Genomic DNA, 20,940 nt, shown 5'->3' with positions numbered 1-20,940 from the left:
CATTAGATGTTTTGGCATCATTTGCTTTATCATCCCTTTCTAAGATACATAGTAACATTAATCATATGCAGAACTTTGGAATTTCATGTTTGTGACATGGTGATGGAAACATGCAAACGTGAGTCCATTACCATGGGAGAAATGATCACTATGAGGTTTGTGGGTTGGTTGAAGACCTGTGCTCTCTGTTTGACTTTCTTTGTAAGATGAAAGGAAAAACTTGGGAGAGCAGAAGCAATGATGAACAGTACTAAAAATTATACAATTCTATAATATAAATAGTAGCTAAAATATAACACAAAACTAAAGAAATAAACTAGGTAGATTTTCAATCATTCTTTAGTAAGGCACAGAGATTTACTCAAGAGCCTTAAAACACTGAGTTACAACAGCAGCCTTGCCTTTTCATATTTTATTCTGAGACAAGGTCCAACTAAGTTGCCCAGGCTGGCTTGAATCCTGCAGTCTTATTCCACCTCTGCTTCTTGAGAGCATAGGACTACAGACATAAACCACCAGTACCAGCAAGGTTTTTATGCTAAATTAATGGCAAATAAATGTCCTCAAGATAAAATATCTTATTTTTACTATTTCATCTCTGGAACAGCAGTATGCACTGTACAAATTCCTGATGGAAAGAAATAGAAATGAACTACAGTTAAATTAGCCACATGTTCAAAAGTGTAAAAATTGATACTGTACTCTTCAAAGTAGCATGTCATGAATTACATGAGACACTAAATATTTCATTTTGATAGACATAACTCTTGATATTGCCCACCTAATGGTTAATTTTTCTAAGTATTATATTAAGATAAGGTATATTGTTCACTATATTCATTTTACAGTATCTTGTTTGAGAAAGATATCATCCTGTTGGTCTTTGGTAGCGGGGGTCCTAGCAGTATATATTTTTGGTATAATGACTGATAGAAAGATTACTATGAAAATAAATCATAGCAATGTGAGCGTGAAAAGTAAAATTTATGATAAAAATATATACAATATATAATATATACATAATGGCTCTGATATCAAAGAAAAAACAGACAAGATTTTGTACTTCATATAACTGTAATTATGTTGAGATATATAGATATCTTCTCAGAAAAACATATTTCCTAACCAGCAAGTTGAACTCTATATAATGCACATGTATAGAAATTTTACAATATGCATTATAATTATAAAATGTAACATCCAATTAAAATTGTTTTGTTCGAAAAATAGAAAATGAGCCAAATGTGTTAGCATATGCCTGTAATCCCAGCACTCAGGAGGCTGAGGCAGGAGAATTGCTGAGTTCTAGGCAAGCCTGGGCTAGTGAGGTCAAGGCCAACCTGAACTAAAAAGGAAGCCTACTAAAAAAAAAAAAAAAAAAAAGAAAAAGAAAAATGGAAAATGGATGATATGTAGCAAAAATGTAAATGTAAGCTAGTGGAAAAATTACAGCAGTTAACAAAAATTCAATTTGGTGTCTTATAACTCCACAATTGCTAAAAACGAAACAAAGGGAACAAAAAATAACCTGCAAAAATACTGAGCCTACTGGTATTGTAGATAGGTAAGTTAGCTATCTTGTAGGCAGTTAGATAGGGCCAGCCCAGAGGAGCCAACATGGAGGACAATCAAGACACATGCACTGAAAGCCAGCGTTGTAGAAGGAGAAACTACCACACCCACATAGCATGAACAGCAGTGACTGATATTCTAAATAGGTATCAATCACTTGGGTGGGGGTCCAAGATGTTCCAAGAAAGATCCCTGACCCACCCCTTACCACCAAAAATCCTTGCTCATTCCTTGTACACTTGCTACATGACTTGTTTCCCCACTGGATCCCCATTTAATCATTACCTAAGCCACTACACCTGTCATAATCTTATTGGTTGTTCATAGTTTTGCCCACCTTGTGATTTCTCATTGGATCAATCTTACCTAAGTGACTGCACCCGTAGTCTCACTAGTTGACTATGGTTTTGTCCCACCTTGAACCCACCTCACCTCATGGCTTTGTCCCATAAAACACCTTTGAGAAGTTGGGTGAGCGGGCAACTCACTTTCCAGTCCCCCTCTGATTCTCAAGACAGAAGCTTTCTCTCAATAAATTTTTCCTACTCTTAAACTGTTGTTCCTAAAATTCGTTCTTCTATTTTAGAGAATACGAACTCGCACTTTGGATATCTAGCAGATTTGGGAGTTGTATCTCTTCCCCTATATCATTTGCATATAAGAAATACAATTCAGAGAAGCTGAGCTGGTCCCAGCACCTGGAAGGAAGCTCCCCCGTCGCCATCCCAAGCCCCTAGGGCAGAGAAGCTAAGCCGGTTCCAGCACCTGGAAGGAAGCTCCCCTGTCACCATCCCAAGCTCCCTAGGGCAGAGGTGAGCCATGTGGGCACCAGAAGCAACCCCCCCCCCACCATGGAAATGAGAAGACACGTAAACAAGCCTCAAAAACAGACTTCTGGATCACCTACAGCAACCCCAAAGGAAAACGAGATGGAACAATCTGATATTCAACCACCTAGACTCTGAACTGGCAACAAAAGAGGATCTGGAAAAAATGAAATCAGAAATAATTACTCAGATAACAGCAAAGACTTTGCTCATGGTGCAAGACATGATTAATAAATCTAGAGAGGACACAGATAAAAAAATAGAGGATCTGAGGAACATGATGGAATCCCAACATAGGAAACAAATGGAATCCATAAAACAGATGCAAACAGATTTCCAGGAGATTAAAAACTCCATCAAAAGTCTGCGCAGCAGAATGAACCAATGTGAGGATACAATTTCAGATATAGAAGAAAAGATTGCAATTAATGACCAGGAAAGGAAAAATTGCTTTAAAATTGTAAAGGAACATGAGAAATAAATCCAGCAGCTGCTAGACGATGCAAAGAAGAATAACATAAGACTGACTGGAGTCAATGAAGAAAGAGGAGAGAGTGCAGATGGCAAAAAAAAAAACTGTTCACAGAAGTGATGGCAGAAAACTTCCCAAGAAGGGGAAAAGAACTTGACATATGGATAAGTGAGGCATATAGGACTCCAAATAGCCTTGATCAAACAAAATCTACACAAGGCATATAATAGTTAGGATTCCAGAAATCCAACAGAAGAACAAAATTCTACAAGCAGTGAGAGAAAAGAAACAAATCACATACAAAGGAAAGTCCATCAGAATCACAGCAGACTTCTCAGTGCAAACCCTCAAGGCAAGAAGAGCTCGAGTGATGTATTTCAAGCCCTAAAGGAAAACAGCCTCCAACCCAGATTGATGTACCTTGCAAAACTATCTTTTAAAATTGATGGAGAAATAAGACACTTTCATGATAAAGAGCACCTCAGGAACTTCATGAATATCAAACTGGCACTCCAAAAAATTTTAGACAATACCCTGGGAAAAGACAATGAGGATCACAGCCCCAGAAAACCCAGCAGAATGAATCCATTGGGTGTGACAAATTAAATGCAAAGGGGGAGAATCCAACAAAAAGAAAAAGTCATGACAAGGCTTTTAAAACTTTTAACTTCATCTCCCTAATGAGTGTATAATTCAGTCTTGTTATTGTACTGAGTAGTATTTTTCTGATTCTAGAGTTGCACACCTTTCCTTGTGCGGTACTGGCTATTTATCATCTTCCTGTGTCTACTTTTTAATTGGGTTGTCTATTAATGAGCTCTAAGAATTCTTCATATATTCTGGTCACAGGTTATATGTATTGTAAATATGGTCTGTTTAAGGACTACTTTTCATTTTAATGATGTCATTTAAAGTTGTAAATTTTGATGGAATCTCATTTCTCAATCTTTTTTCTTTTATACATCATGTCTTTTTTATACTAGGTAGTTCTTGCCTATCCTGAATTCATAAACATTTTCCCTTATAATTTTTCTTAAAGTTTTATACTTCTAGGCTTTCATATTTAGGTTCATAGATCCCTTCAAGTTATTTTCATGTATGGAAATAAAGGGTTGAGGTTAATTTTTTATATACGGATACCAGGTGTTCTATTGCCGTTTGCTGATAACACTATCTCTTCCTCGGCTCTTGAATTGAGTTTATATTCTATAAAATGCTCATGTTAAATAATCTTTCAAAACTCAGTGGACCATATATGTGTGGTTCTATTTCTAGATTCTGTTTTATTCACATGATCTATGTCTTTCCTTATACCAACACTGCCTTGATTACTGTAGCTTTAGAAGAAGTCTTAAAATTAGGTACTAAACATCTTCCAACAGTTTTTTTTTTTAACTTTTCTAGGTCCTTTGTACTCCTACATTACTTTTAAATTTCAATATCCAATTCTTCACTTATAGCAAGTATACACAGACCTGAATTTTGATATATACCTTGTGTTTTCTAATCCTGCTAAATTCAAATACAAGTTCTAGGGGCTCCTAGAGATTTCTTATTATTTTCTCTGTAGATGATCATTTCATCTAAATATAAAGATTTTGCTTCTACCTTGCCAATCCTATCCTAATTGTGTCATTTTATTGCCAGACTATTTTGGTAGGGCCTAGGTTTCAAAGTTTAATGGACAGATGAAGAGTAGGTATATCTGTCCTTGTTCCCCACCTTAGGAAGAAAGCACGGTATGGTCTCCACTCATATAAGGCATTTTTGCTGCAAGTATGGAGTACATGTGTTTAATCTGTTGAGAAGGTTCTGTTGTACTTCCACTCTCCTGATAGCTTTTACCATGAACAGCTGTAGAATTTAGTCCAGTACTTTTTCTCCAACTAGTGACATATGGCTTTTCCTTTCCTCTGTTAAAATGATGACTTTTGGGGGTGGATCTTCCAATGCTGAACCAACACTGCCATCCCTATAACAAAACCACTTTCTACATACTGCCAGATCTGACTTCTAATAGTTTGTTTTGTTAAACAAATGTCTATCTATGTTCATACTTTTTCTTCTATTATCTTTATCCAGTTTTAGGATTAGCACAATGTTGACTTCCTAAAATGAGGGGAGAAGTGTTCCTTCTCTTTTCTGCTTTAATTGTTTGATATAATTTATCAGTTAAAATGTATATGAGCCTGCTGTTGTCATACAGGTAGCTTTTCAAGCTAGGACTATACTTTCTTTAATAGGTACTATTCAAATTTTATATTTCCTCCAGAGTTAGCTTCATTAATTTATCTTCCAAGGTACTTCTTAGAAGTTGTCAAATTTATTTCAAAACAGATTTTTGAAATATGCTTTCTATATCCTTTTAAATTCTGTAAAATCGGTGGTAATGTCTCCTAGATCTTGATATTGTAATTTAAAAAGTGTATAATTGATATTGTGTAACAGGAAGAAAAGGTCTAAAGGAGCAGAGGAAGTGGGAGGGGTAAAGGAAAGAAGGGAAAAGAAAAAATATGAGAAAAGGAAAAAAATGGAAACAAAGTCTTTGCAAATAGGGAAGGGAGGGCAGGGGAAGGGGAAAAAATAAGAACCAAGATACTCATGTAATGGTACAAGATCCCAATGATGAATGTAACTGTATTTTATACCTAAAATGTACCAATAAACTTAAGGGGGAAAAAAAAGAAAAAAAAAAGAAATACAATTCATCAGTGTATCTAATGTGGCACAAAATAAATAACTTATCAATCACCTAATTACATTAAGACAATATTAAACTCCCACACTATTGCATACAAGAATGTACAGAATTATGTGACCACACTTATCCTTAAAAGTGAATATGAAAATATTTACTCCAGAGATCTACTGTGAGTTTACTGTACTTATGTTTCAGGGCAGTGATGGCAAACCCATTAGAGACCAAGTGACCACACTGCAACCCAAAACCTGCTTATTTATTGCCAAGTGCAAACACTGCAATTAAACTTGAATGCTTTGCTGCTGGAGTGATACTGGAGTCACTTGGCTCACGTGCTGACAGAGGGCTCTGCAGGTCCACAGCAGCACATGGACCATAGGTTTACCATCACTGCTTTAAGGTATCTTCTCTCTGGTGTGGATTTTATGGAGACATAATTGACACCATGTTTTTATATGATTTGCCTGTACAGGTCTTCACTATGTGAGATATTTTCAAAGGATTTTTGAAACTATGTGCTATAGTCGAAAACACTGTGCATTCACAAGGATTTGATCCAATATGTATTCTTACATGTAGAATAACTGAAGACTTGTGTACAATCCTTTTAATGGTTTCTCACAATATTGTGTTTGTAATACAAACACAAAAGTGACTAGAGGTGTTCCCACAAGATATACATTGCTATGAGTTGCTCGGATATGCAATGCCATGTGGAAGGTCACGTAGAAATGATTCTCACATTTTAAGTTTCTGCATATTTTCTGAGGTTATAGGAATCACAAAATGCCTTCTCATTTAATCTGCATAGGGTTTCTTTTCAGTGTTAGTTCCTTCACGTATTTTAAGGTAAGTGGGAGAACTGAACATTTCTCACATTGATTACATACATATGGCTTCTCTCTGATGTGAATCTTTCATGTACTGAATGCATTGAGAAAAATAAGACTTTTCCCACATATCAGATTCTCTCCACTCTGAATTCTTTCATGTAAGTAGTGATACCTGTATGTACAGATTTTTATACTGCTTTTAAAGCAGGACTCTGCTGTGAGTCCTTTCATGTCAATGCAAGGGATTTAAATTTAATTTCCTTTCTTAATTAATATCTATGATGATTACTGGAATAACTGAAAGCTTTTCCACTTCATTTACATACACAGGATTGTTCCCCACTGAGTTTTCTTTCATGTAATTGATTATGCCAGTGTGCATGAATACATTCCGACATGGCTTACAAATAAAGCATTTCTCCCCAGTAAGTCCTTCCATGTATTTGACAAGTACTGTGTGTTGAAAGCTTTCACATACATCACTTCTCAGCCTTTTGGCTAAGATCAAGTGAAAGCTTTCACACATCACTTAGATATGTAGGGTTTCTCTCCAGTGTGAGTTAGTTCACATTTATAAATAAAGTATTAGTGAAAGATTTTCCAGTGTCTATATGCATAGGTTTTTCTTTAGTGAGCTCTTTCATGGCTCTGAATAAAATTGTGAGAATTAACTTTTTCCACATTATTAACACACCCATTTATCTGCACTACTGTGATGTCTTTCTTGGAATGTAACATATTTGGATATACTGAAGGCTTTCATATCTTGCTTACATACAAAGGGCTTCTCTTCAATGTTAGTTTATTCAGTGCAATCAGAGTACAATTTTCCACATTGCTTATATTCATAGGGTTTCTCCACAGGATTTGTCTTTGCATGTGTCTGAAAGTGCTGGAAGTCAGTGCAGGTTTTCCTATGTTTGCTAGTTAGACAGATTCACTTGAAATTCCTGATATTCACTTCATTTGAGTCCAGTGTTAGCTCTGATTGACAAGGAAGGCTTTTACAAGGTCTTATACCAATGGCTTTCATGTACACAATAGTATCTGGAGTCCAAAAAATATTTCTTCATGTCGATACTAAAATATATATTGACAGCATTTCTCTACTACTTCACTTCTATAACGAAAGAAAAACAAACCCAATCACATTTAACAGTGTCTTTGTATTACTGATTTACCACGAGGAGATCTGGTCTGATGCCCCCAAGAATATTTGATCATTAATTTACTGTACACTGGATAATGGCTTGAAAACAGCTTTTACCAAAGCAGTGGTTTTCATTTGAGTGTTTATAATTGACGTTTGCAAAACATAACACTTGCTTTCACTTTGAGGAACTGATATGTATGTATACTATATATTATTTTTGATATAATTCCTCCATGACTATCCCCTCCCTTCTGAACCTCTTCACTCACTCCATAATGTCTGCCTCTTTCTTCTTGACCACGTCTCCTTTATTTTACTTTTAATTCATATTTTGGGTGTTTCATACATAATATAATGTGATATTAAAATCTGTGTCTGACTTAACACAATATCATGGACTCAAGATCAATTCATTTTTTGGCAAATGACATCATTTTTTATGGCTGAATTCCATTACATATACACTTTTTTTTTCCCAGTGGAGATTGAATTCAGAGATTCAGCACTGAACTATATCCTCAGCCTTATTCACTTTTTATTTTGAAACAGTGTCATCAATCATTAAGGTGCCCAGGCTGAGCATGAATGTATGATCTTTCTTCCTCAGCTTCTCAGTGTGACAGGATTCTAAGCATGTACCATCCTGCCTGGACTGTCCTCTATTTTCTTAAGCTACTCATCAGTGAATGGGTATCTACCCTGTTTCCAGAGCTTAGCTATTGTAAGTCTTGCTGTTACAAACATGGGTATTCATGTGTTACTATAATACAATTACTTCAAAGTTGAGAGGAATTTAGCCAGAAGTATAGATGATAAAATTTCTATTTTTATTTTTTGAGGAAACTACACATATTTCCATAGATGCTTTCACATCAACAATATAGGTTTTTGTTTTGGTACCAGGGATTGAACTCAGGACCTTGTGCTTGCAAGGCAGGCACCAGAACCACTGAGCTAAATCCCCAGCCCAACATTAACAACATAGGAAGGTGCATTCTAATACTTTTTATTTTGGTACTGGGGATCGAACTCAGGACCTTACACTTATGAGGCAGGCAGCAGAACCACTGAGCTACATCCCAGCCCGCACTCTAATACTTTGAAACATGAATGAACTGATAGATTTGGTGGATTATTTGAATATAGCTATTATAATAGCGGCATTCATTTGGATTTTGAATACTTCCACAAGGTTAGCAACTTTGCAAATACTGAATGTGTATCATAAGACCTCTACTTATGAACATTTCAGTTGTAAACTTTCAGAGATGTGACAGGACCTTGCATTTGGAACATTCATAGATGTGAACAAATTACAGTAGCAGCTCCCATGTCTGTTGGACACTGTCATGTTGCGTGGCTCTGTGCTGACTCGACAGTGTGAAGTGTGAAGTACTGTCAGGGACTTGCTGTATTTTTGTGTGTGTTTGGTTTTTTTATGCTTTACATAGAATATTTGTGTCAGGTATATAAGATTTGCTTGTCAGAATTACAAATGAATCCAACTTACCAATATTCTCCTGGAACAGAACTTGTTTGTAAGTTGGGGACTTTACCACATTTAAATACATACAGCATTCCTTACATAAGGTGTTTGATATGATAGTGGTCTTCAGAAAATATTCATGTTTGTATAATTAGATATCCTTAATGTGGCTTCTAGGATAAAAGAAATTTTATTATACACACATATGCTCAATGTCTAAATGAAATTTCATACAAAGTTTTTATAACCTTGAGCTTGGAAAGTAATGTTTATTCTGATATATTAGATAATGTTATTTGTAGCAAATACCAGCGTTTTCTAAATTTCAAATGCTGGACTATTTCAAATATTAAATTTTCTAATTGTAGATACTCAACCGGTATATATCTTTAGAGAAATTTTGTGAGACTGAAGAAATGTGAACCAGGCCTACTTTGTACAGTTGTTTGGTTTTAATATTTCTCTTCACATATTGACTCGAGGAACATTTTTTTTTTGTGACTTCAAATTACCTTAGATGTCTCCTGCATTTTTTGTACTCATCTTCAATTTGGCCATCATTCCAAGTTTCTTTCTAAAGTATAGAGAAACAGAAATATAATGATGAGTTATCACATTACATAAAAATTAAAAGAGATTCCAATTAGATTCAAAGGACAATGTGACCATGCATGGCACAGTCATCAGAATGTTTCCATATTCCACTTAAGGAAACTGCACTGATAAGCAACAACCAATGTTCTCTAATTGCATAAATGAAAAAAAGGAAATGATCCTTACCTACAGAAGCCACATTCCTAAAGGTTTTCCACATCACATTTCTTTAGAACTTCTTCTGAGGTGGATCAAGGAAAGCCCACTCCTCCATGGTGAAGTTCAGTGCCACATCTCCCTAGGTCACTGCCTCCTAAATCAGCAGACATATATCTAAGAAGATAGAGACTCACATGAAACATCTCAAATCTACTCATAACAAGCTTAAATGAGGCTGAGTTCTCCAAATGTTTACTTCATGTCTTGGTCATCAAACATTTACACATCTTACACAGGAATTTGATGCTGGATTAGAATTCACTGCTAAGGCAACAGCAGAATGGGACCACTCGTTTTCCTACTGGTTAACACCAGTTTTCTCTATACACTGTCGCAATATTATGATTCATAAAGGAAGCCTAGGTGATCAGAATCCAGTAAAAAACTCAGGTAGAAAAATATCTAATGAATTGCTCTGACATCATAAAAAATACCTTTTCTCAACTTACTTAGGAAATTGATCACTCTCTTCTCAGACTGTATTTAGACAGCATTTTCGAAGTTGAACCTGGTTTCATAAAAAATCTTGAGACACTATGGAAAATTAATGAATGACAACTTAAACTGTTAATAAAAATATTAGGTTTTATTAGAGAATGTCTAAGAATTAAATCAGATCATGGAAAATGTATTGCCTTACAGCTCAAGGACAAAGAAATGGTCACCAGTCACAGAGATATGAAAAATTTCTAAGGTGCCATAAGGGAGACAAATAGGGGATTGGATATGATCAAAACATAAATGTAATAAACCCCAATATTTTTTAAATTAACAAGCATTAATAAAAGGAAAAATGGTAGAAAAACTTTTGTCATATCCAAATCTCACCTTTGATTTGGCAAAAACTATGTTTAGTATAACAAAAGTTTTACAGTGTTCAATAACCAGAAAAGGTGACACATTGCTTAATATATAGGAAAAAGATTCGAAATCTATTAGAGAGATTCAGTGGCTCACATAAAAATAGAATATTGATTCATTTAGAACTCTTACTGTACAAAATGGCAGAAATCATCATCTGTTCAATACAGGAGGCAGGAACAAACGGGTACATACACTGAAACATGCACTTTACTCTTCACAGTCCATGTCTAATAATTAAGTTACACCTTGAAATGAGAAAGATAAACTTGAATACTTTGAGAATTATCTGTCAATATCATTTGGAAGTGAAAAAATTATTTCCCCAGAAGAAAATCATGAATCCATCAGAATTGGAGAAAGTTAAATCTATGTAAATAAAGGGAGGTAAAAGAGACAAGAAATTAGAAATATGTATTTGTACTCTACAATAAAAAGAATTTGTGTACTTGGTGAAAATAAATGAACACATAAAAATGAATAAAACATATATAATTCAAGAGAAAATACCAACTATAAACAAGATCTATGAACTTGGTTGAGGACATAGCCAAAGAAAATGGAATGGTAGACTCTACTAGGAAGCAGAACAAATGATGAAATGACACACTCCACAGCCGTAACCTTTGGAGTACACCAAAATCTACAGACCAGTGACTTTATTCCAATGTCCAGAAAAAATAGTGTTGTTGTTTCTGGAGACAAATGATTATTTTCACATCTATAAAAAATAAACATGAAAAAACTTCAACCATGTGACCACTATAACAGACGAGGAAGCCCTTTGCCCCTCAGACAAGAGCACATGTGAAATACAGTGAGACGAAGTAACTACATGCAACACACTTCTGTGCAATTTCCATACTACTCACTCACTGAACATTCCAAGGTTCAAAATGGAGAGAATACTGCATAGTGACAATGACACATGGTATATTTAGGAAAAATAGCCAAAGAAGTGATAGTGGTAATCCAAGGGGAAGACGAGGATAAGTCAAATAGGATTTATTTCACGTGGTTCTCTTAACCACTGCCCAAGGCTCATTTATAAGTTTCTGAGTGTTCCCAGGATATTTATATTGTTATTAAGTCTCACCAAAATCTTTTTAAAAAATAACATTTATTGAAAAATATTTACACAATAAATTACCATGTGGAAAGACGCTATAGGTTTATGTATGTTTGCCCACATTCTAACATGGAAAAAATGAGAGAAAACTTACAGTTTGGGCACAGTAAACAAAACAGCACAGATGCAATCATGAGGCCTCCAGACACCCAGCAACCAGTGGCCTGACTGGCTGCTGGACATCAGGAAGAGTGTAGATTAGAAACTCACAGAAAGAAAACACAGACATGCAAGCTGAAGAGTATTCTATTTATGATGTAAAATTCTATGCTATCCTTGAAAGGTGTGGCTTTATGTTCACATTTGTGAACATATGGCAAAGAAAACTAGGAAGACATGCAAAGGAATACTATTCCCATGACTGAGGACTCAGGTATATCCGAGCAGAACTCTCAACCATGCACCAAATATCTTGACATAGTGAAAATAAAAATCCTGGCCTGCGGGGTTACTGAAGTTGGTTAGGGTTAAATTTTTCATATGGCTTACACAGAATAGATTTCTCTCCTGTGTGTGTCCTTTCAGGTCAGTGCAAGTCATTTTATGACTTCCTCTTAGTTTTTTAAAGTCTACGATATTACCACTATAACAATGCTTTCCCATATCTCTTACATACCCAGCGTTTAACAGTACCAGTGTATACTGAGTTTTTCCTTATTGCTTACATATATAGGGTTCATCCCCAGTGAGTTTTTTCATGTCTTTGACAAACACTATGTGCTGAAAGCTATCCTACATTGTTTGCATAGATTGGGTTTCTGCCCGATGTGTTTTTTTATGGCTTTCATAATTGCAGTGTTTGCTGAGTTTTCCCACATTACTTACATACATAGGGTTCCTGCCCAGTGTGAGTTCTTTCGTGTATTCGACAATACCTCTGTGTTGTAAAACCTTTCCCACATTGGTTACATACATAGGGTTTTACTCTACTGTGAGTTCTTTCATGTTTTCGACAACTACTCTGTGTGGTGAAAGCTTTCCCACATTCTTTACATACATAGGGTTTCTCCCCAGTGTGAGTTCTTTCATGAACTTGACGATTACTATGTGTGCTGAAAGCTTTCCCACATTGCTTACATACATAGGGTTTCTCCCCAGTGTGAGTTCTTTCATGTATTCGACAATGACTGTGTGTGCTAAAAGCTTTCCCACAGTGCTTACATTCATAGGGTTTCTCCCCAATGTGAGTTCTTTCATGTATTTGACAATGATTTTGTCTGCTGAAACTTTTCCCACATTGCTTACATACATAGGGTTTTTCCCCAGTGTGAGTTCTTTCATGTATTTGACAAGCACTGTGTCTGCTGAAGCCTTTCCCACATTGCTTACATATATAGGGTCTCTCGCCAGTATGAGTTCGTTCGTGTATTTGACAATTACCATGTCTGCTGAATGCTTTCCCACACTGCTTACATACATAGGGTTTCTCCCCACTATGAGTACTTTCATGTCTTTGACAATCACTGTGTGTCCTGAAAGCTTTCCCACATTGCTTACATTCATAGGGTTTCTCCCCAGTGTGAGTACTCTCATGTCTTTGACAATCACTGTGTGTCCTGAAAGCTTTCCCACATTGCTTACATTCAAAGGGTTTCTCCCCAATATGAGTTCTTTCATGTATTTGACAATTACTGTGTCTGCTGAATGCCTTCCCACATTGCTTACATACATAGGGTTTCTCCCCAGTGTGAATTCTTTCATGTATTTGACAATTACTGCGTGTGCTAAAAGCTTTCCCACATTGCTTACACACATAGGGTTTCTCCCCAGTATGAGTTCGTTCATGTCTTTGACAATCACTGTGTGTCCTGAAAGCTTTCCCACATTGCTTACATACATAGGGTCTCTCCCCATTGTGAGTTCTTTGATGATTATCAAACGAAGTGGTATTAGTGAAGGATTTCCCACAGTGTTTACATACAGAGGGGTTTTTGCCAATGTGAGCTCTTTCATGTATCTGCATAAAATGATGAGAAGTAAAAGCTTTCCCACATTCTGTACATATGTAGGTATTATTCATTCCACTGTGATTTCTTTCGCAGATTGGAACATAGTTGGGTGTACTGAGGGCTTTCACATTTTGGTCATATACAAAGGGCTTCTCTTCAGTGTTAGCTCCTTCAGTGCAATCAGAGTACAATTTTCCATGTTGTTTATATTCATAGGGTTTCTCTCCAGGATTTGCATTTACATGCTTCTGAGAGGACTGGAAGTCAGTGCAGCTTCTCACGTGTTTGTTACAGCTAGAGAGCTTCTCTTCAAATTCCCAGTACTTACATGATTTGAATCCAGGGTTAGCTATGATGGGCACATTTGCTGATGAATGATCAATTGGAGGCTTTGTAGAGCCAGGGCTTTCACCTGGTTTTGTACCAACTGGAATCAGGTTCATATTAGTATCTGTTGTCCAGAAAACCATTTTTCCATGTTGATACCATAATTCATATTCACAGCATTTTTGTACCTCTCCACTGCTATAAAGGAATAAAATAAGAAAAAAAGAATCACATTTAAAAGTGTCTTTTTATTAATGATTTACTAGGAGGAGATCTGGTTTGATGCCCCTAAGAATATCTCATCATGAGTTTACTGTACTTTCTGGATGATGGGTTTGAAACAGCTTTGCAATATATAACACTTTTGGGGGGGAACTGGTACATATGTATATTATATTTTCATTATTTTTCATACCCTTTCTCCCATGACTCTATCCACTCCCTCTTCCCCTGGGCATCTTTATCCTCTCCAAAATGACTACCTCTCTCTTTTCTACCATATATCCTTTTGCTCCTTAATTCATATTTTGAATTTCCTGTATTAAATATAACATGATATTGAAATTTCTGTGTCTGAATTACATAACTTAACTTTTAGTGACTCAAGACCCATTCATTTTTTGGCAATTGACATCATTTCATTCTTTAAGTATACACACCAGAATTTTTTCAGTGATGCAGATTTACCCCAGGCTCTTAGTACTGAGCTACATACCTGGCCTTATTTATTTTGTATTTTAAAATAGTCTCATTAATCATTAAGCTGCCCAAGCTAAACATTTATGTATGCTCTTTCTGCTTCCCATGTGGTAGGATTCCACACATGCACCATCATTCCTAGGCTACTTCATATTCCCTTCAATCCCGTATTTCCATGAATAGGCATCTAGGCTGTTTCTCGAATCTAACTTTTGCAAGCTGTGCTGCTACAAATAAAAGAGTATGCATGCACTACTGTAATATGGTTGCTTAGGGTGGAATATGCCCAGTAAAAGTATAGCTGGATAACTAGAATTACTATTTTTACTTTTTAAAGAAATCTCTATATACATTCCCATAAATGTTATACTACAATGACATTTCAATGAACATTACGGAATAGTGCCTTCTAATATTTTGCAACATGAATGGACTGAATCCTTTGGAGGACTGCTTGAAAACAATATGAAAACAGTGGCATTCATTTGGATTTTCAATATGTTCACAAGGATAGCAATTTTGCAAGAACAAAATATATATACCGCATTTAAATACATACAGCATTCCTTACATAATGTTGGACATGAATGTGGTCTTTTGTTTTTTGTTTGAGATAGGGTCTTGTTGTGTAGTTCAAGCTGTCCTTGAACTCACTATGTAGCCCAGGCTAGCCTCAAACTTACAAAAATCCTCCTGCCTCAGCCTCCCAAGTGCTGGGATTACAAGTATGTGCCACTACGCCTGGGTGAATGTGGTCTTTTGAAAATACAAGTGTATATAATTTGGCTCTCAGTATAAACAAAAAAATTTGTTTTATATACTCCTATAGTCAATGCCTAAATGCAATTTCATACAAAAGTTTTATAATCTTGAGAATGGGAAATAATTTGTTTTTCTTTTACATTAGATAATGTCACTTGTGACATAATGTCAGTACTGCTTACATTTCAGATACTGTAATATTTCAAATATTCAATTATCAGATTATAGATACTCATCAAGTATGCATCTTTGGAGAAATATTGTGATTAAAGAAATTAGAACATGGCTTCATTTGTATAGTTTGCTTGGTTTTCTATTTTTGATTCTTAAGGAACATTCCTTATTGTGAATGCAAGTTACCTTAGACTTCTCCTGCAATTTTTGTACTCATCTTCAATTTCCTCATTATCCCAGGTTCTTCCTAAAGTATAGAAAGAGAAATGTAATGATGAGTTACTAAATTACATAAAAATTCAGAGACTCCAGTAAGATTCATAGTATAATGTGACCATACCTGGAAGCATCAAGTGTTTCCATATTCCAATAAAGTAAACTGTACCAATAAGCAATAACCAGTGCTCTCTGATTGCATAAATGAGAAATGGGTATTTTCCTTACCTAGGGCAGCCACATTTCTAAAGGTTTCACACATCACATCTCTGTAAAGCTTCTTTTGGAATGGATCCAGCAAAGCCCACTCCTCCACGGTGAAGTTCACAGCCACATCCTCAAAGGATACTGCCTCCTAAATCATCAGACATAGATATCCAAGAAGAAGAATGAGGTTCACATGAAATGTTTCAACTCTATTTTAAAAGACTGAAATGAGGCTGAGTTCTCCAAATATTTACTTTATGCTTTGGTCATCAGACACTTATTCTCCATTCATAGCCATATCTCCTATAGGAATTTTGATGCCAGATTAGAATTCATTGCTAAAGCAACAGCAGAATGGGAACACTGGTTCTTCTGCCAGTTAACCTTAGGTTTATTTGAACACTATCTCTAAAGCATGGTTTATATAGAGCCAAAATATCAGCATCCATGTGCAAAACTAAGGTAGAAGAATATCTGATGAACTGCTCTCACAAATCATAGAATATATCATTTTCTTAACTTATTATTGATCCCTTTCTTCTCTGATTATATTTAGACAGCATTTTGAAACTTGCATATGGGAGAAAAATGGAGGGATGGATATGATCAAAATATATTTTGCAAACTAAACTTGGAGTAATAATAAAAGGAAAAACGGAAGAAAAAATTTTGGCACTTCCAAATCACACCTTTGATATTCGAAGAAAATTACAATTGTTCAGTTTAACAAATGTTTGACAATGTTCAATACTACTAAACAATAAAGGACAGCTCCTTTAATATACAGGAAAGAGATTAAAAATCCACTATTTAAAGCACTGTTCTATTAATGAGAATGACAGATCACAGAAAAGGAAGATAATCTTCAATGGATTCACATGGAAATAGAATACTGATTCGTGATAGAGCCCTTACCGTACAAAGTGGCAGAAATCACTATTTGTTTAATACAAGAGGCAGGAAGAAACAGGCACATACATTGAAATATGCACTTTATTCTTTATAGTTCATGTACAATAATTAATTTACACCTTGAAATGGGAAAGATAAACTTGAATACTTGGAGAATTCATAGTCAAATATCTTTTGGATGTGAAAAAAATTGCTTACCCAGAAGAAAATCATGAAGCCTCACAATTAGAGAGAGAAAGTAATACCTATGTAAATTATGAGAGGTAATAGAGACAAGTTAAAAAAAAATGTATATGCACTGTATACAACAAAAAGAATGTGTGTACTGAGTAAAAATCAGTGAACACATAAGAAAAATGATCAAAACATATATAATTCAAGAGAAAACATCAAATATAAACAAAATCCATGACTTTGGTTGAAGAAATAACCAAAAGAAATGGAACCGTGGAAAGATGCAACTAGCATGTAGACTTATGAAAAAAGGAAGGATCGAATGATATGCTCCACAAACACATCCTCTACTTTAGAGTGCACCAAGATCTGCAGATGAGTGGCCCTAACCAATGTCCAGAAAACAGACAAAGAAACCACCTACAATGCTTTTCTATATACTTACATACTGAACATTTCAAGGGGACAAAACTAAGAATATATATGGCAAACTTAGAAAAAAACAGCAAAATAAATATGACAATTGTTATTCATGGGTAAGGCAAGGATGAGCCTAATAGGGTTTCACCTGGATACTCTTAACCCACAGCCCAGGGGCAAACATTTTGAGTGTTCCCAGGATATTTATATTGTTATTACTGCTAAAACTCAATGAAAGCATGTTTGAGAATAAAATATATTGAAAAATATTTAAACACAAAATTACTATGTGGAAAGATTAATTTTTTTTTTGGTACCAGAGATCAAACTCGGGACCTTGTGCTTGCGAGGCAGGCGGCGAAACCATCGAGCTAAATCCCCGGCCCAAAATTAATTTTTACAAGTTTCCCCACATTCTAACATGGCAAAAAAAATGTGAGGTAATTTACAGACTGGGCACAGTAAACAAAACAGTACAGCTGCAAACAAAAGACTCCAGATACCCAAGCAGTGGTCAGACTGCGTCCTGTGCATCAGGGGTGTAGGTTGGAACTTAAAGAGAAATAAGACAGCCATGCAAGCTGATGAATGAGTAGACATCTCATTTATGATGGAAAACCCTATGCTTTCCTTGAGAGGAGTGTCTTTTATGTTTACATTTATGTAGATATAGCAAAGAAAACCAAGAGGACATGCAAAGAATTATTCCCATAATGGAGGACTCTCAACCATGTACCAAATACCTTGACAGTGGAGAAAGGAGCCTGCCGAGAGATTATTGAGGTTAACAGGGCATGCATGGGGAGAACTCACTTTTTCAGGCAGAAGTTTGGGTTGACAAACTGTCTTGTCCCATCCAAAGTTGTGAATGCCTAGCTTTTGATCACATTATTAAATCGGGACACAAGCAGAATCCGTGTTAAGGGTTAAATATTGTCACTAAAAATAAAACAGTGAATACATACACTTTCCCTTTACAGTTCACCTGGGAAGACAGAGAAGGAATGTTTTTTCTCAATAACAAAAAAGCAACCTAACTTAAAATCAGCAACCTTTGAAGACTGAATGGGAGAGCCGGGAGACAGACGGACAGAAGTGTAAATTACTCTGAAGAAACCCAGGGACAGAAAAAGGACAGAAATATGTTAAGTGTCCTTGTGAACAAGGATAAGAGAACTCTGAGGGGCTAGACTTTAGACACCCTACAACTTGGATAATTTTACCTCCGCCATCACTGCCAGGTTCTCAAAGTGATCATCAGAGAAAAACTGCTTCATGGTTCTGGGAGTAGGGTGGGGAGAAAAAAAACCATTTTTTAAATTCTGTTTTTTAAATAAGTTCTAAGTGGGAGAAAACAATTTCTTCAAAGTCTAATCCACTGTTATATTTGTATACCCAAATTCTAGGCAGCAAATGAAGTATCCAATTTCAACTACTCATAACTCTCTCAACACTGAAAAAGGAGGATGTGATTCTGACTTTTACCTCTTTAGACTTATCAAATGATCTCTTGTGAGAAACAAGTAACAATGACAACAAAACTCCTAAAGAATACAGAGAAAGGGAAAAGTATAGCTCAAAAATGAAAAAAAAATAGGGCTGGGGATTTAGCTCAGTGGTTCCACCACCTGCCTCACAAGCGCAAGGTCCCGAGTTCGATCCCTGGTACCAAAACACACAAACAAACAAAAAAACAAAAGAAAAAAAATGAATCGAGGAAAGAGTATGTGAAAAAGATGAGTAAATTTTTCATATAAAGACCATTACACAGCTGTCTAAAGTATGGGAAAATGGGTAGTGGCAACCAAGAGACAGATCCAAGGCACTGTTTGTATAAAGTAAGATCAGCAAAGATTCAGACATTATTGAAGATATCACACAAAGGTTATGGAAGGGGAGAGAATTCTTACAATGTGTCTATCATCATAGATTCTATGTGTATTTACCAAGAAGTTGTTTAAATCGATCACATTGACCACCCACTTGCTATTAGAGGTACTGACATGTAGAATGAGTCACATAATTAAATACGGGCTGGGAAGTACCTGCGAATGTGCTGTGGTACATGAATGTCTCTGAAACCATGGTGTTATTTCAATGTAAGGTGGATAATTTGTGAGTAGATATTTCTAACACTGAAAAATCAGGAAAAAAATTAGTACACAGGACTACTGAATATCACAATCAACAACAGAAAATGGAATTATGTAAAATTCCCAATTAAAGTAAACAGGGAGAAGAAACTAAAAAGATTAGCTATAAGCATATGTCCTCACTTTACCAGTTATTCACAGGAACAATTAAAAGAGAGTGTGCATGTAGATAAAAAACAAGACTCAATTTTAGTTCTCTATGAACAAATCCATTTTATATAGAAGAGAAGTGGATGGATATGCTTTAAAATTTTAAAACTTTATTTGGGCATGGAAAATAAGCTCCGTACATTTGGTATGCACGATTGTGAATGTAGTTAAGAACATTGTAATTTACTCCGAAAAATTAATACAGCATTCAATTTGACGTGTTCTTACTACAAAAAATAAAAGGTTTGGGAAATAACTTGTCAAATCCATCTCAACATCTGACGATGTGTAAATGCTTCAAAAGTACCGAGGATTAAATTATAAATGAATTCAATTTCCATTTGTCTGCTAAAATGTACACAAATATTTTTAAAATATAACAAATGAAAGGGGGTGGGGATTTAGCTTGGTGGTCCCACCGCTCACCTTGCAAGCTCAAGGTCCTGAGTTTGATTCCGGGTACCAAAAGGAGAAGAAAAAATATATATATACAAAACAAATGAAAGATGAACTTAACACATAGGATAAATAAAGATTACACAAAAAGATACACTAGTCCTGCAGTGATTCAACAAAATGTGCTGAAGTTGTATTTATGTGACACTATCTGATCTGTGCCCCTAAGAAAATAAGGGTCATAATTATCACATAATGAGTATATGTGTAGGAGGCTGTTTTCCAACAAGCACTAACAGTTCTTTATATTTACTCGCTGAACAGAGCTTCAAAGGACACAAGACAAAAACATGAAACTGAAGGGCAAATCACAGCGCCACAATTGTTTCTGAAGATTTCAAAACATCTTCACGAGAACTGATAGGTCAAGAAATCTAATTGTACAGCTTAGATGAACATTATCCCTCAAGTGGACTCACTGGATATTGCATAATATATCATCTAATACTGCAGAGTGCGCAGTCTTCTCAAAGTTACAAGAAATAGTCACCAAC

The 20,940-nt window shown here is 35.6% G+C and overlaps 1 protein-coding gene and 1 long non-coding RNA gene across 3 annotated transcripts in view; one reads left to right on the top strand and one right to left on the bottom strand.

Annotated features, from left to right (window-relative positions):
* Positions 1–20,940, top strand: part of LOC110347036 (uncharacterized) — a 71,279-nt gene that overhangs the window by 36,784 nt on the left and 13,555 nt on the right. For both annotated transcript variants that reach the window (XR_015448176.1, XR_002391375.2), the window contains one exon: positions 2,159–20,940. This exon is cut by the window's right edge and continues 13,555 nt beyond it. This is a non-coding gene — a long non-coding RNA (uncharacterized LOC110347036). The remainder of the gene's footprint in view (positions 1–2,158) is intronic.
* Positions 9,825–17,468, bottom strand: LOC147820800 (uncharacterized). Its single transcript, XM_087203475.1, has 4 exons — positions 17,292–17,468; positions 16,203–16,329; positions 15,945–16,005; positions 9,825–14,321 (listed from the first exon to the last, which is right to left on the bottom strand). Exons 1-4 carry the CDS (start codon positions 17,304–17,306, stop codon positions 12,665–12,667), a joined length of 1,860 nt encoding a protein of 619 aa, XP_087059601.1. The 5' UTR covers positions 17,307–17,468; the 3' UTR covers positions 9,825–12,664.

The sequence above is a fragment of the Heterocephalus glaber genome, unplaced genomic scaffold (assembly GCF_053883595.1).
Source record: "Heterocephalus glaber isolate CG9 unplaced genomic scaffold, H.glaber_assembly_v1.0 deba00001795, whole genome shotgun sequence".
Lineage (NCBI taxonomy): Eukaryota > Metazoa > Chordata > Mammalia > Rodentia > Bathyergidae > Heterocephalus > Heterocephalus glaber.
Note: the sequence above shows the minus strand (reverse complement) of the source record. Positions and strands in the feature narration are given on the sequence as shown.

Bases quoted from the DNA above. Each gene is read 5' to 3' on its own strand.
- LOC147820800 (XM_087203475.1), bottom strand. The intron at 16,006-16,202 runs GTAAGGAAAATA...TCTATACTTTAG, and splicing joins TAGAAATGTGGCTGCCCTAG to GAAGAACCTGGGATAATGAG. The intron at 14,322-15,944 runs GTAACTTGCATT...ATTCCTTTATAG, and splicing joins AATTGCAGGAGAAGTCTAAG to CAGTGGAGAGGTACAAAAAT.